General features: G+C 45.3%; 1 protein-coding gene across 1 annotated transcript in view; it reads left to right on the top strand.

The window, feature by feature from the left end:
- Nucleotides 1-15,896, top strand: part of B3glct (beta 3-glucosyltransferase) — an 85,456-nt gene that overhangs the window by 22,179 nt on the left and 47,381 nt on the right. Inside the window, exons 3-4 of the mRNA XM_075971647.1 lie at nt 829-868; nt 7,055-7,164. Of these exons, the coding sequence (XP_075827762.1) occupies nt 829-868; nt 7,055-7,164 (150 nt within the window). The remainder of the gene's footprint in view (nt 1-828; nt 869-7,054; nt 7,165-15,896) is intronic.

Here is a 15,896-nt window from a genome sequence, read left to right as displayed (position 1 = left end):
CAGCAGTTCCACCAACTGGGGGCCAAGCTTTCAAATATGTGAGCCTATGATGACCATTCTCATTCCAGCCTCCATACATGATGTCTGAGCTTCACAGATAAAGATGATAGCTGGGGGGCTGGAGAGATGGCTCAGGGGCTAAGAGCACTGGCTGCTCTTCCAGAAGACCTGGGTTCAATTCTCAGCACCCATTAAAAAAAAAAGATAATAGCTGGGAGCCCTTTCCATCCTGAGGCGAGTCCTTCCAGCATCTGGACTACGTCTGGTATTCATAAAGCATTTTAGAGTTGACAAGGTCTTTAGAATCAACTTTTCACAAAATGTAATTTTATACAGGAGGAATAAGTTTTTTAATCCAAATAAATGACTTGCCTAAAATCACATGCAAAGGACACAACTCATGCTGGAGAGATGGCTCAGGGGCTAAGAGCACTGGCTGCTCTTGCAGAGAATCTGGCTTTGATTCTCAGCACTTGCATGGTAGGTCGTGAACATCTGTAATTCAATTCTAGGGGATCTCATGCCCTCTGCTGGGCACAGTGGGTACTGCACACACATGGTGCACATACCTACGTGCAAGCACTCACACATAAAATAAAGAGAAAGCAATCAAAGGCACAACCTTGTTGCAGATTCTAGAGCAATGCAGGCGCTCATGGTTCCTGCTTTGCCCCCTTTCGACCTAGCCTCCTTACTATAGGGAAGCATTTAGCTCCATCCTCAAGTCTGGTCACCACGTGTTAATCCATATTATTCATCTTTATTCACTGTGTTGCTAGTTCAGTTGAATGATGGAATTCATCTTTGCCTCTTTCATTTTAAACACAGGATTCGGAGCAGAGTAGTCTATCAAGGAAGCGTGACATAGGTAAGTGATGAACTTTTGTTCCTTTTACATCCGTGTGGTATGGCGAGTGTGCATATGTATATTTGCATGTGTATGGGTGCACGTGTGTATGCACATGGATGTGTGTGTGCAAGGGATGGAGGCCATCTCGTGTCTTTCTCATTTGCTCTCCTTTTTATGCACTGGAACAGGGTTTCTCCCTGAACTGGTAGCTCCACCGATTTGGCAAGCCTACTTGTCTATCTTGCCCCAGGCTTTTCTGTCTCTGCCTAATGAGTCTCGTTTTTAAGTGGGTTCTGGGGATCCAGACTCAAGCCCTGTACTTGCTCAGCCCACCCTTAATCCTCTGAATCATCACTAAGAAAGATTTTTTTTTATTAGCCAGAGGCCATACTTTATTAGCTCCTGAGCTTTAGTTCCCCTTCTCCCGTACAGTTTTGGTTCCGTATTGTCATCTAGTCTGGCCAGCAGCAACAAGACCCACTTTGCCCCCAGCAGGGCTATCTCTATGGAGAGTGGAGGGTTTGCCAATGTGCTGGCAGTTCACACCTCTGAGGGCTGCACCACAGGATTCATGGCCACATCCCGTACTTGTGGCCAGAAGTTCCTCTTGGCCTTGTACTTGTCGTAGTAGGCACGGCCAGCCTTTAAGAGAGGTTTGTCAGCCCTGTGCACTCTTTGCTGCCGAAAACTAGATCTCTGGAGTGTGTTGGAACCAAGGAGCACGTCAATAATCTGCCATTCAGTATTCTCCCTCAGCTCTACCACCCAGACCCAGATAACTCCACCAAACGGATCCTGTCCCCAGGACAGTTCCTATAGTCCCCTCTGTGGAAAGGCCATGATGCCTCAGGTTTTATTTGACTCCTAGTACCATTTACACTTTGAAGGCAGTTAGTCCATAGTCTAAGCATCTGGGCACTATATGTCTTTTTACAGAATGTTTCTTCTATGGGGAAGCTACAGAGATACGGTTGACTGTGGGCTCTAGGGTAACCCCACTTCTTCCTCGACTACTGTATACAGGGGTATACCGTGATCTAGTGTTGAAAGCTGCAGCCCTTCCAAAAAAATCCAGCAGATCCTCTGTGAGCAGCCCCACTGCCTGCCCTGTTCCCACATCACCCCATGGTCGCCTCTGACTCTCTGTCCAGTTCGGTGTTCCCAGGTCCTGGCACTGGACTGGGCTCTGATGCGTCCACACTGCCTCTGAGCAGGTTACTGACGATGTCTGCAGATGGAGTGTGTAGCCTACATGATTGTAGTGCACAGACAAGGAAGGGCCAGTATGATCCCAGCTATGTGAAGAAGCAAGGGGCGAACATGATTAACACGATGAAGATGCCTGAGAGGGGAAGAGTTTACTTTTGTTTTCCTCCAGTAGTCTCTTCCCTGCATTGAGGATCTGTTGTCTTAGTGAGAAGATCAATGGGAGCTTTGCTGCACCAGCAGAGGCAGCAGGTCTTGCTTGCTATGGTGAGCAGAGGATTAGCCTTTTGACAGGTGGATTCCTGCAATAAAGAGTTCATCAGGAAATGATCTGGATTTAGGAGATGCTATAAGGGTTAACGCAAAGAACGCCTGTGTATCCACAGCCCAGGTTAAGAAGTAAAACATTACTGAGAGTCCATATCACGAGTTATGTTTATTGCTCATGGAAGCTTTGACACTTTTAAGGGACATATGCATAGTGTGTATACTGTGTTGGGGACCAGCCTTGACAAAATATCACTTGCCAGGGTAGGGGTATGGGGATCAGAAAAATTAGTAAAGAATATGAAAATGTGAGTAAAAATAATAAGACAGAAACATAGGATAGTATTGGGAGGGCATTCCAGTGAATACCCAAGTTGCCTGTGTTTAATTTTCCTTACACTTTTATACTCCTGTACCAAAGGGGGAAGAGGGCAACAAAAGACTTCTTTAACATGATACAAAGGACAGCTCGAACAGTTAATTAGTTCAACACTTTGAGACATCAAGTCATTAGCATTCTGTTGTTTAGGCAGTGAAGCCACACTAGACACTGAAGGCAGCCAGGTTAAACTTCCTGTTAACAAAAGAAGGAGCAGAAGTACACGTATCCTGACCGTCTGTCAGGGTGGAGTGGATCTCCCTGTGTGTGCCATCTGAATGTCAGAAGAACCAAGTGACCACGTCCTGGGTCAGGATGTGTATGTAGCCCTGGTTGGTGTCAACAATTTTGAACAACCCCAAACTCTTTGACCTTCAGACAAGGTGGACATAGGCTCATATTTTTGGGCCTCCACAATACTGGGTAGTTTTTATTGTAAACTTTGCACAAACTAGAGATGTCTAGAGAGAATAAACATCAGTTGAAGAATTGCCTTCATCAGCTGGGCTCATGGGCACATCTGCAGGGCTTTTTCTTGACTACTAACTAATGGAGAAATGCCTTGCCCACTGTGGGCAGTGCCATACTTAGGCAGGTGGATCTGGACTGTATAAGAAACCAGCTTGAGCAAGCCAGGGAGAGCAAGCCACTAAGCAGCATCCCTCCGTGGTCTCTTCATCAGTTCCTGCTTCAGGCTCCTGCCTTGAATTCCTGCCTTGGCTTCCCTGGACGCTGGTCTGTAACCAAATCAACCCTTTCCTCTGTAGGCTGTCTTTAGTCATGGTGTTTATCACAGTAACAGAATAAATCAGAGCAATATTATCTACTCAATGGATATTTCTGCTTATGTTTTGTAAATTACTGATTTATACAGTTTTTTTCCTTCTCTTTTTGTGTCTTGTCAGTATTACAGCATTCTACCCATGAGATTTATCTAGAGTATCTTGATTTAGACATGTTGTCTTAGCTACTGTTTTAATTAATTAGTCGTAGTTAATTTAAACCATGCTAATCAATTTTTATTGCTGTATAGTATTCTGATTTATTTATATTGCTGGTGAATAGTCTGGTTGCTTCCATTTTTTTTCTTTCCATGTGCTTTCTTAAGGGTGACTAAAAGGGTAGGATTCTGGGTCACTAAGAAAAATACATCTTTACAGGAAGTGATGGCATACTCTTTTAATCCCAGCACTTGGGAGGCAGAGGCAGGTGGAGCTCTGAGTTTAAGGCAAGCCTGGTCTACAAGAGCTAGTTCCAGGATAGGCACCACAGCTACAGAGAAACTTTGTCTTGAAAAACAACAACAAAAACAAAAAGAGAAGAAGAAGACATCTTCAATTTAGTTAAAATTTGAAAGCATATCAATCCCCTAAGCTTATTTATTCCATTTCCTGTTTTAGTATTTTTAAAGTATTTATTTTATGTTAATGAATGTTTTGCCTGCCTCTATATTTGTTTACCATGTATGTTCTGGGGCCAAATCCCTCACAACTAGAGTTACAGATATTTTTGAGCTTCTGTGTGGGTGCTGAGAACTAAACCCTAGCTGTGCAAGAGTAATAAGTGCTCTTAACCGCTGAGCCATCTCTAGCTTCTATTTCATGTTTAACAAAAGCCACCTTTACAACTTGGCTTTGCTATGTTGGTTTCTATCAGTGATTCTCAACCTGTGGGTCGCGATCCCTCAGGGGCAAATGACCCTTTCACAAGGATCTCATAGCAGATACCCTTCATGTTAGATAATTACATTGCAATTCACAACAGCAGCAAATTATAATTATAAAGTGGCAAAGAGGTAATTTTATGGTTGGGACTCAGCACAGCATGGACTAAGGGTCGCGGCCTCAGGGAGGTTGAGAAGCACTGGTTTATATCAATGTTTCAGGGGGAGCCGCTCACAGGTAGTGTTTGCCTGAGATGGGAAATGCCCCTTAAGCCCTACTCCGTGCTCAGTGTATGGAGCCAGGAAACCAGCTTAAAATAGAGTATATCCGTGGACCATTCCCGTTCATACCGACCGGGAAATGAGGTTGGCCATATTCAGTAGGTTGCCCAGAATTTCCTTTTAAAATTTTTATTGAGTTTTATTTAGCCAAAGAGCATTTCTGGTTATTTTTAGGCCCTAGATGGCTCACTGTGGAACTATCAGTTGCGTGACTATTTAGACAAATAAATGAATGGAACTCCAGAACCAAATGGAACAATAAAACATAATAGAATACAATTAAAGTCCAATTAGCATCCTTGAGCTGAAATGTCGAAGATGGAGGCTTCTGGTGGGAGGAAGGCCCTCATGTCGATTTGCCATAAACCAGGCTGAAGGCCACAAGTGACATCTCGTCGTACCCTGGCACTGTTGTTTCGACTCTGTTTATTTCATTGTAAGTTCAGAATCTGAGGCGGTCTTATCCGCCTCTGCGACACATGACCTGAGCAGCCCCATTGGTTTTGGGGGTTTTCCGGAGATAGTTGGAGGCTTGCTCCCTGCTCACTGTTGTAAAGCTGAGCGTACTGAGGCAAGTCCTGCCGTCAGCGTGGCGTGTGCCGTCAGCGTGCCGTGCGTGTGCCGTGCGTGCACCGTGCTCAGCGTGCCGTGTACCATGCGCTGTGCACTCTTGTGCGCTGCTTGCTACCAGCCCGATTCTGTGGGATGGTCATGGCTGGTTTCCTGGAGATAGCACCCAATCTTGGCTAGGTGCCTTGCGAATGAGGGTAGGGATTATTGCCTTGATTATTTGAAAATCCTTGTGACCTCACGGGATGTAGACCGCCACTTTTAAGTACCACAGTAAAAGGCCGCCTGGAACATTCTTGCATATTGCTTATTAGTTTGCCAAGGTTGCTGTAGTTTAAATATGACGTGTTCTCGCAAAAGCTGTATGTTGAAGGCTTGGTCGCTAGCCCACAGCACCACCTGGAATTGTGACACATTGAAGAGGGGAGAAGCTAGGTGACTGGGGCAAGGTCCTTGAAGGGGACATTGGGATCCTGGCTTCTTCCTGGCTTTCTGTTTCCTGGGCTTCAGTGAGGTAAATAGGCCCAGTGTTTGTTGTTTTGTGCCCCTGTGACCACAGTCCCTGGCAGAGATGGCTTATAGGAGGGAAGGTTTATCTGGGCTCCCGATTTCAGAGCGTTTCAGTCAGTGGGGAAGTCCGTAGTACTGGGACTGTGCAGGTCACAGCCAATCTGGAAGCAGAGTGTGAGCCAGGAACCAGGGATGGGGTTAACTGCCAAAGGCTCTCCCTAGTAACCTACTTCTGCAGGAGGCTCCACATGGTCATGAAGGTTCCACAGCCTCTCACAGTAGCAGTGGCAGGTGGGCCCAAGCTTTCAGAATGAGCCTGGGAGGGACATTCCAAATTTGAATCCCAACGGGCACCACACACTCCGCATTCCCTTCCACGACACGCCGTGTTGCGGTCTCAAAATCAAGACCATGTGAGCATGTGTGGGGACCACCAAAACTTGAGCCAAAGGAAACTTCTGCTTTCTATAAATTTGCCTGTGTCCGTCTTTTGTTATCTCAGAATTTTGGAGGCTAAAATCCGCAGTGAAGCTGTCTGCGTGGTTGGCTCCCGAGGGCTGTGGTTCTTTCTTGGCTTACAGATAACCATGCCTGTGTTTTCACACCATCTTTCCCCTGCGGTGTGAGTGTCCCTTCCCCCTCTCTGTAAGGACAGAGTCATACCAGGTAAGGAGCCTCAGTTTGGCCTGATGACTCTTGAACACCCAACGCCAAATGGGATCGTCTTGTGAAGTCTAGAACTCAGAACGTGCCTTTTGGAGGGGACACAGTTCACGCCATAGCACAGTGTAGGGTTATGTTGGGACCATTGGAAGGTCCCTGGGTGGTGTGGCAGGTTTGTTTTGCAGATCCAGAGTTGTCGTTTGTTCCCCAAGGCTCCATCTAATGCAGTGAGCTTGTTTGTTTGACACTTCTAGGAAGGAAGTTTTGGACGTTGCTTTAAGAGCGGAGGAGATTTTGGTTCTAGAGTTATATAAATGAAAGATTTCCAGGACTGGGGGAATGACTCACTGGCTGCCCTTGCAGAAGACCTGGGTTCAGTTCCCAGTACCCACGGGGCAGCTCACAGCTGCTGTAATTCCAGTTTCAGGGTATCTGATGCCCCCTTCTGGCCTCTATGGGCACTGCATGCATGCACATGGTGCACATACACACATGTAGGCAAAACACCTCTACAGGTAAAAATTTAAAAAGTGTAGAATTTTCCCATCAGAGTTGATTGCTTGTATGCTTGCTTTAAAACTGCACTCTTACACTTACGTTCAAGTTCATTTTAATCAAGGTTGAAAAAAAAATAACTTGCGAACTTTTTGTTTGTTTGTTTTAGATTTAAAAGAAATTGTGTTTGTCATCCAGAGTCAAAGTAATTCTTTTCACGCCAAGAGAGCAGAAGAGCTGAAAAGGAGCATCTTAAAGCAGGCTGCAAATCTGACACAGGTATGCAGAGAAGATCCGGGGTATGTAGGGGTCATTATGTATGCATTGAGATAGTTATGTTTTCCTAAATCTGTAGAAAATCAATTTTATTTAGATGAGAACAACTCTTTGGACTCATTGTACTAATTTCATGTTGAATATTGCTGAAAATGTTCTCTCATGGTATGTGTATACTTAATTACAAGAGTTCTGTAATTCTATGGGACTACCATGGCTTTGTCATGGAAGAAATAGCATTTTTTTTTTAAAGAAATAGAGATAATTAACATGCAAACTTTTGGCAATAAGTTCTAAGGCAATTTTCATGTTGAAATAACATTTTCATTAATCTTACTGTAGCACTCCCTCTATGAGTCTCTTCCTCTGTGGTTTTTAATTGGATGCTATTAATTGAACCTTTGATCTGATTTATAGTGTAATACCCCAGGATTATGGAGAGAAAAATATACACACGCAGCTCCATTTTAATGACATTTAAAAGAAGTGTGAACTGAATCTCAGGTTCTTCTGAATAATGTAGGTGTTTTGAACAAACTCTACCTTCTTGTAGGTCATTTCCTTTGTTTGATGAGGACACAGTTCAAGCCTCCTAGTGGATATCTGAAGCCACAGACGGACCCAGATTATTCTATTTTCCATGTTTTACACACACACACACACACACACACACACACACACACACACACAAGAATACACACATACACACTCACACCCCTTTGTTACCTAAGGTAAAATTAATTTATAAACTAAGCACAATAAGAGATTAGCAGTACCTAAAAGCAGGGTGGTTAGAACAGTATGTTCTCAGCCCATTGCCGACGATGCTTTGGACGAGGACCAGGGGGCACTTGAATGACAGTAGTCAGCTCTGTATCACGTGACTGACTGTCACCAGGGGGTGAGCATAAACTGTGAGGATGTGCTGGATGCCTGATGGGTGTCTGGCAGGGTATTGAGACAGCACAGTATTTTACTGTATGTATCAGAATATCACACAGTTTTAAGGCTGACAGTTATGTATGGTATTTTTCATGTATTTTTCAACCACAGTTGACCCTGGGGAGCCGAGACTGAAGATAAGGAAGTCTGCTGTCCTGTCTCTGGACGCTTTCTTCTTTCTCTCTCTCCTCTTCTTTCCCTTGTCCCTTTCCCACTTCCTTCTCTTCCTCTCCTTCTTCCTTCCCTTCTTCCTCCATCTCCCACCTCATCCCCTTCTTCTCCCTTCTCCATTTCCCTCTCTTCCTTCTTCTCTTCCTCCTTCTATCTTTTCTCCTTCTTCTTGCTTTGAGACAGGGTCTCACTATGTAGCCATGGCTGACTTGGAACTTGTTATGTAGATCAGGCTGGTCTTGAACTCACAGAAATCTGCACGCCTCTGCCTCCCGACTCTGGGATTAAAAACAGGTACCAACATGTCTGGCAGACATTTTCTTCTTTAAGAAGCCCAGAAACACACATGCATGCCCGCACGCACACACCCCTCCAAGTCCTCTGTCTGCATGGTTGCCTTGGCCCTCAAGTCTGCCCATCTGTGCTCTCTCTTGCTTCTTATCGTGTTCTGCTCCACTCTGCTGCACTGGAGAAGCTGCTGAGATGCAGTGTAGGGTACCACAGGGAGAAGGGGACACTAGTGGCCTGAATGATCACTCTTGGGTTCAGGCAACCATGGCCTGAATGAACTCCCCCAGTGAGACCTTGTGTAGTTAGTGATGACTTCAGACACACCGAGACTGGATCGCTTACTCTCGTGGGAACCACGGGCACACTTTACCTTCCCCTTCATAGAAGCAGTTTCCTGTGTTTATGTGATCATTCTCTGTTTAAACGGTGCTATGGTTCTTGTCAATCATGTGGCTGTCAAACATTAGTCTGTGCCAGCCAAGCCTAGGTGGTTGAATTCACTCTGTATTTTCTCTTCTGTACGTTCACCCCACCCTTTTGTTCTTTCTCTTCATGTCCTGATGTGTGTGTGTGTGTACGTGGATGCATGTGTGTATGTGCACACATGTGCATCCGGCAGTCTCCTTGGCACTTTGGCAGTGCTCCTCGGACTGGGCTCATAGTGGTGATGAGACCTCTGGGTATTTGTTGATGGGAAGCAATAGGAATTGTAAAATTTCCTCCTTTATACCATACACACACACACACACACACACACACACACACACACACACACACATATATGGAAGTGCTGTTTGGGAGTGGCTGTGCCTGTTTCCTTTGGGGTCTTGGTTACTGGATACTTAACATTGATTCTAGGCTCTGGGAGAGGGTGGCTTGAGGTTCCCACCAAAGCGAGACCCAGTAGTTGTGATTAGGAATAGAGAATGTGTGCCCCTTTTTGTCTCCAGTAGTTTCGTTTTGTTTCTGGGAGTTGAGTGTTAGCTTCCTGCACACGGGACACATACCTGCTCTACTGCTGAGCTTCACTCCCAGCTCCTCCAAAGAGAGGGAGTGGCTCCAGCAAAACAGTGGTGACCTTCAATAGTTCCTGTGTGTGTGCGAGTGAGTGTGTATGTGTATATGTATGTATATATGTTTGTGTGTACATATGTGTGCATATATGTTTGTGTTTATATGTGTATGTACATATAGGTGTGTATACATGTGTGTATATGTTTGTGTGTATATATGTGTGTATATGATTATGTATATATGTGTTTGTATATATAGGTGTGTGTAAATATGTGTATGTCTATATATATTATGTAAATGGAGACTGTGCTTTCATTTCCTGGCCACCCAGACCTGAATAATCACACAAAACTATATTAATTACAACTGTTTGGTCAACGGCTCAAGTGTATTCCTAGCTAGCTCTTATATCTTAAATTAACCCATTTCTATTATTTTAAATTTTACCACGAGGCTCATGGTTTGTTGTCTCACATCTTGCTTCTTGGGCAGTTGGTCTGACTCTGCCTTCTTTCTCCCTGCATTCAATTTAGTTTTCCTGCCTAGTTAGATTTTGCCCTGCCATAAGCCAAAGCAGCTTCTTATTTATTTATTTATTTATTACCATTGGGTAATAAAACATGTTCATACCATATAGAGGGGAATCCCACATCATATATGTGTATGTATATGTGTCCATATGTGTAGGTGTGTGTATATGTGTGTGTATGTGTGTGCATGCATATACATATGGGCCTGTGCATGTGTGTATGCCAGTAGACAACCTTGGTGCAGTTCTTAAGCAAGCTTCCCTCCCACCCTGCTTTCTTCTCTCCTTCCCTCCCAATCTCCCTTCCTCCCTCCTTCCCTCCCTTCTTTCCTTTCTTTTTTGAGACAGAATCACTCACTGGCCTGGAACTTATCCAATAGGCCCAAGAAGGCTAAACTAACTGCCTTAGCCTCAGAATCCACTCATTCCTAGCCTTCTTCCTGGCCTTGGGGTTTTAGATGCATCCTGCCATACATGCCCAGCTTTTATTTGGGTGCTGTGGACCCGAAGTCAGGTCCTCCTGCTTGAATAACAAGCATTTTTAAACAGCTCCAGCTTCAGGGGGATCTGATGCTATCTTCTGGCCTCAGAGGGTGACTGTGCTAGCGTGCACATAATCCACATATGTGCACACATTGGTGGTATGGTGATCCTGTGATTACGAGCAGGAGCCACCATGCCTGGATTCTCTGTACCAGCCTGACCCACAGCGTAAGTCACTCCTTGCTGGCCCCACATCTGTGTCATGTACAAACCCATTGTATTCTTTCCAGTGTGTGCTATTGCTTGTTACCTAGTTATCTTTCACTCCCACAGACTTTGAAAGCAGAGAACAGGTTGAATCACATTAACTTTTGATTACTCAGAACCAAGCGGTTCTCTGGGTTACTCTGACTTCCCCAGATTCATTCCCTTCTTTGAGTTGTGTTCTTTTTGTTGTAATAAATGTTTCTTTTCTTTTCAAAGCAATTGTAAAAGGATTCATTTACTTTATTTTAGGTGTATGAATATTTTGTCTACATGTCTGCCTGTGCACCACTTACACACAATGAAGAGGCCAGAAAAGGGTGTCAGGTCCCTGGAAACTGGAGTTACAGATGGTAGTGAGCCCCCATTTGGGTGCTGGGAACCAAACCCGGGTCTTCTGCAAGAGCAGCCAATGTACTTAATGGCCGAGCCATCTCTCCAGCCCACAAATGAACGTCCCAAGGGCACAGTTCAGTATATTTCTGTTGGCAGTATATCTCCAGAGACCCTTTATTCCACAAAACCAATACTGTGAACTCTAAACATCTTCCTGCTCCCCTCTCCTGCAGCCCCCAGTAACCTTCATTTAACTTCTAGTCTCTGAATGCGAATGGTATGGCTGTCCTAGAAGGGGTGGGGGGAGTCTTGGAGGAATAGTCCTTTAGGAGGGACAAGCTTGTTTCGCTTACTCGTGTTTTTAAGGCTCCTTTTTCCCCCCAAGAAGAATGGCTGGGAGCTGGAGAGATGTCTCAGTGGTTAGAGCACTGACTGCTCTTCCAGAGGACCTGGGTCTGGTTCCCCACCCACATGGAGGCTCACAGCCACCTGAAACTCTGTTCTCAGGAGGTTCTGACACCTACTTCTGGCCTCTGTGGACACTACATGTACGTGATTCATAGATACAAGGCAGGAAAACCACACATATACATCCGAATAAATGAAAAAAACAGCTGTCAGTGTTTGCTGAGGCTAGTGCCTTCAGTCCGGTGCGATGGAGATTTTCATCTGTAGATGCTTTGTTCCTGCTGTCTGACTGGCATCCCGCCAAGGCCTCTTCATGGTACCTCTTGTCCTGGTGTCTCTCTGTCCTCTGTTCAGATACAGGGTAAGGCAGGACCCACCTCTACTTTTCTTGTGTGTATCCCCCCACCACCCCACACCTACTGGCATGCCAAATACAATATTAGAGACCACGTTCCCATTGATGTTTGTCTCAGCTTTTAAATCTTGGAAGCAGACCCATTTGTTTGAAGCGTTAGACTCTTTTAGCTCTTTGCTTCTCTTTAGTTATAAAATTTGTATTTAATTTTTATTGTCTTTTCATTTACATCCTCAGTGAGTTAGGACACTGGTTGCCACTAGGTGGCGATATTGGTTTTACATTTAAAGAGGTGTAATTAAGTAATGCCCATTAAGTACCCCCGGCCCCCAGCGTTTAATTTCTGTGGTAGTAAAATAGAATCTAAAGTGATAAAGAGATCCCCCCTCCTAATTATAAGATCAATTGTTACTGTTACCCTGACATTACATCCCCGGGTAATGTAGAGAGGACAGATTTGTGATGCTCAGATTTAATTTGCCGAGGAGCACTGGAGTGTGCTGTATGTGCCTTAGGCAGGTTCAAATGCGGATTAACAAGGCTTTTGTTAGTCAAAAGATTGCAGAATTTGCAGCTATGCTCAGTCCTGGATCCTTTCCTCTTTATGCAGCTTTTTATCTCTCATATGGGATTAAAACTTTGGTTCAATTCCATGAATGGCACTTTGGAGATTTTCAAATAGTTGACAGCTAGTACCTGATCTGTAGACAGCTCTCGGGGTGGAGCCGGGTACAGTGATGAGATACTTAGCTTTGGGACTCTATGAGCACTTGAGAAAGGTCATTTTCTGAGAATTAATTGTCAAGCTGTACCAACCAAGCAAGGAAACCACGTCTTCCAAAGCAGGAATGCTCCCTAGTCGCAGTCAAACTGGAAAACAGTGTCAAGGAATTGACATACGTTTGGGAACATGTTGACAGCTCAGCCTGCCTCAGAGCTGGGATGGGAAGTGGGACGTGCAAGGGCCGCAGATACGGGGGCCATGGCGACCACAGTGTGTGCGGGACAGTGATGGATGCTGTGATGGACAGGTTGGGGGCACTCTCCCAGGACCTGAGCATGAAGCAATCCTTCAGCTTACAATAACCAGTCTCTCAGAATGCCTTCTGAGATCATTCCTGAAAGTCCTCCTGGGAGGGGCAATCAGCGGTTAACTTTTTATCACTTGAATATTTATCTGATAGCTCGAAATACCTGTGCCTCCCACGGCAGCAGATCCCCAGAACTGCTGTTTGTTTATTCCTCATTCCTGTCAGGTGGCAGGCACGCTGCACTGCAGCCTGCCAAAGAATCGAGGCGCAGCAATGGAATCAGCTCTGTGATTACACTCTCCCTCCAGCTGCTCTCTTTGAGTAGGCGGGGCCATTACCTGGGCCGGCTTTGCCTCAAGGTGCTGAAACATGGTCTTATTAAAACCACAGACATTTCTCGTTATTACAGTGTGACTAAGAACTAGGCGCCTGCACTAACTCTGTGAAATTTAGTAGTGTGCTCCTACTGGTTGCTGGAGTGACGAGACTATTTTCCTCGTGTTCTAGAATATTCCTGCTTGAAGCATGGCGAGCAGTTTATAGTCGCTTTGACATTTCTAATATATATATATATATATATATATATATATATATATATATATATATAATTTTATTTGGTTTTTTGAGACAGGGTTTCTCTGTGGCTTTGGAGTCTGTCCTGGAACTAGCTCTGTAGACCAGGCTGGTCTCAAACTCACAGAGATCCGCCTGCCTCTGCCTCCCTCCCGAGTGCTGGGATTAAAGACATGCGCCACCATTGCCCGGCATTCTAATATATATATTTTTTATTTTGTTTTGTTTTGTTTTTTTGAGACAGGGTTTCTTTGTGGAGCCCTGGCTGTCCTGAAACTCGCTCTGTAGAGGAGACTGGCCTCGAACTCACAGAGATCCACCTGCCTCTGCCTCCTGAGTGCTGGGGTTAAAGGCGTGGGCTACCACCATCCAGCTGAAGTTTATAACTTTTAGCATCTTTTTTGTTTTTTTTTTCGGTCTAATCAATGAATTACCAGGTTTTGCCCACTGCTGATTGCAGCTGTAGGTTGCTCTGGTGTGGAAGGTTACAGAGGAGTCTTATAAAAGGGGCATTCTGATTTTTGACTTACGTTTAAGGCAGGTGGTAACTGTTTCCTACTGTGCATGATGTCATTAGGTAGAGATTGGGCGTACAGAGCACACATGCTACTCTACCTGTGTAGTGGGCATCTGTAGCTTCATTAGGTCTGCCTGTCTGTATGGAAAGGAGATGTTAGCCCACCCACGGGCTTGGGGAAACCGTGATGCCAGGGCCCGGTGTAGAGAGTGAGATGGTTTGTACCAGTTTTGCATTTGGGGCTGGAGCCGATGGAGGGGCGAGAGTCTGTGAAATTAGGTGGCAGACGGAAAAGCAGCCGAAGGATGTGGATTTAGATCGCAGATCTGGGAGGTAACCACGTGGATTTGCACAAAGCTATCCTCTGGGCTGCCTCGCGGGTTCTGGCATTTGTACAGCCATCCGCGGGATGGAGCAGGCACGTGCTGGGGGCAAAATCAGTTCCTTTCAGGTTAGAATGGAGGGAGGAGGATGCCAGGGCAGTGGGGACCATGGCTGATGAAATATGAAGTCCCCAACTTTGAGGGAGACGGATGCAGATTCCGAAGGAATGCCATTTCCCCTACAGACTTCTCTCTTTTTTCTTTCCCTGCTCTACAGCTGGAGAAGGGATGTGAAATGGTAAGATTGTTGTCTCTCTCAAGAGGCATGCAGAGCTAAGTGAGGAAGGGCCCTGGGGAAGCACTTCTTTGGTGCCTTCCCAATAAATCAGGACCGGAGATGGAGATGACTTCTGTTTAAATACACGTTAGGTCCGCGGCATCTGGCGCCAATTATGATTTGAATTTTGGTTCTTTACCCCAGCACAATTCCTTCTCAAAGGAATTGCTTGTGCGAGGCTCCTTTTCGTGTTTGTTACAGCTATGTTGGGACACAGAAAAAGGCTGTCACCTGAGTCCCCCATTTTTGGTAACCTTCCCGAATGTGGCATCTAGTTACCAAGTGGAGCTGCCTAAGATGACGGGGACTGAAGGGTTTGTTTCACTGTAAGAACAAAGGAAAGGAGACGTGAAGCTTACTGACATCGTGTGTTGTCCAGGCGTCCTGGAAGGCGCTGTGATGAGAATGTCCGTTATGTGTAGCGTAATGAAAAAGTCACTGTAGGTGGGGGTCAAGGAAGAAAGTGATTGTAAGAGGACTGGGTAGGTGGGGGTGGGGGAGCAGAGACAAAGTCTAGAATGATGCCACTGGCTAAAGAACGGTTGAGCGGTGGACAAAGTAGACTTTCCTTTCTCCAGGCAATCTACCAGTAGAGAAAACACACTGCAAGCAAGAGATGCTTGATTTGGGTCCGGGCAGATCATTCTGCTTCGGGCCACAGCTGGTCTGTGCCAGCTCTGTTAGAACCCTCTCCCCTGCTCCACTTCTACCCATATAGCTTCTAATTTCACTGCCTTTATTGTGAGGAAACTCTAAGGCTTATTTAAAACCTGGCAGAACCTCAGCCTTGCCAATAAATTATTCCTTTTGCCTCTTCACGGAAAGTTGTGGAAATTGCCATTTTCTGGAGCCGTGTTAGTTGGGCTCTGGCTCATTAGATTAAAACAACCCCAGCTCCATAAAACCAGCCGGGTGAGCTGGCAGAGTCTGGCTCCGAGAGCCTGGAGAAGGACGGCCTCACACTTTGGAATTTTAGAGCTTTATTTTATTGGCAGGGAGACAGTGTGAGGCACTTCATTAGAAGATTAGTGTTGAACATCAGCAGTGCGATTTTATTGCCTTAGTTTTTTTCTCTTTCTGTTTTTTTTTCTCCTTTAGATACAGTCTTTTCTGTGTAGTCCTGGCTGGTGTGGAACTCACTTTGTAGACCAGGCTGACTTT

Source organism: Microtus pennsylvanicus, chromosome 1, assembly GCF_037038515.1.
Source record: "Microtus pennsylvanicus isolate mMicPen1 chromosome 1, mMicPen1.hap1, whole genome shotgun sequence".
NCBI classification, from domain to species: Eukaryota; Metazoa; Chordata; class Mammalia; order Rodentia; family Cricetidae; genus Microtus; species Microtus pennsylvanicus.
Note: the sequence above shows the minus strand (reverse complement) of the source record. Positions and strands in the feature narration are given on the sequence as shown.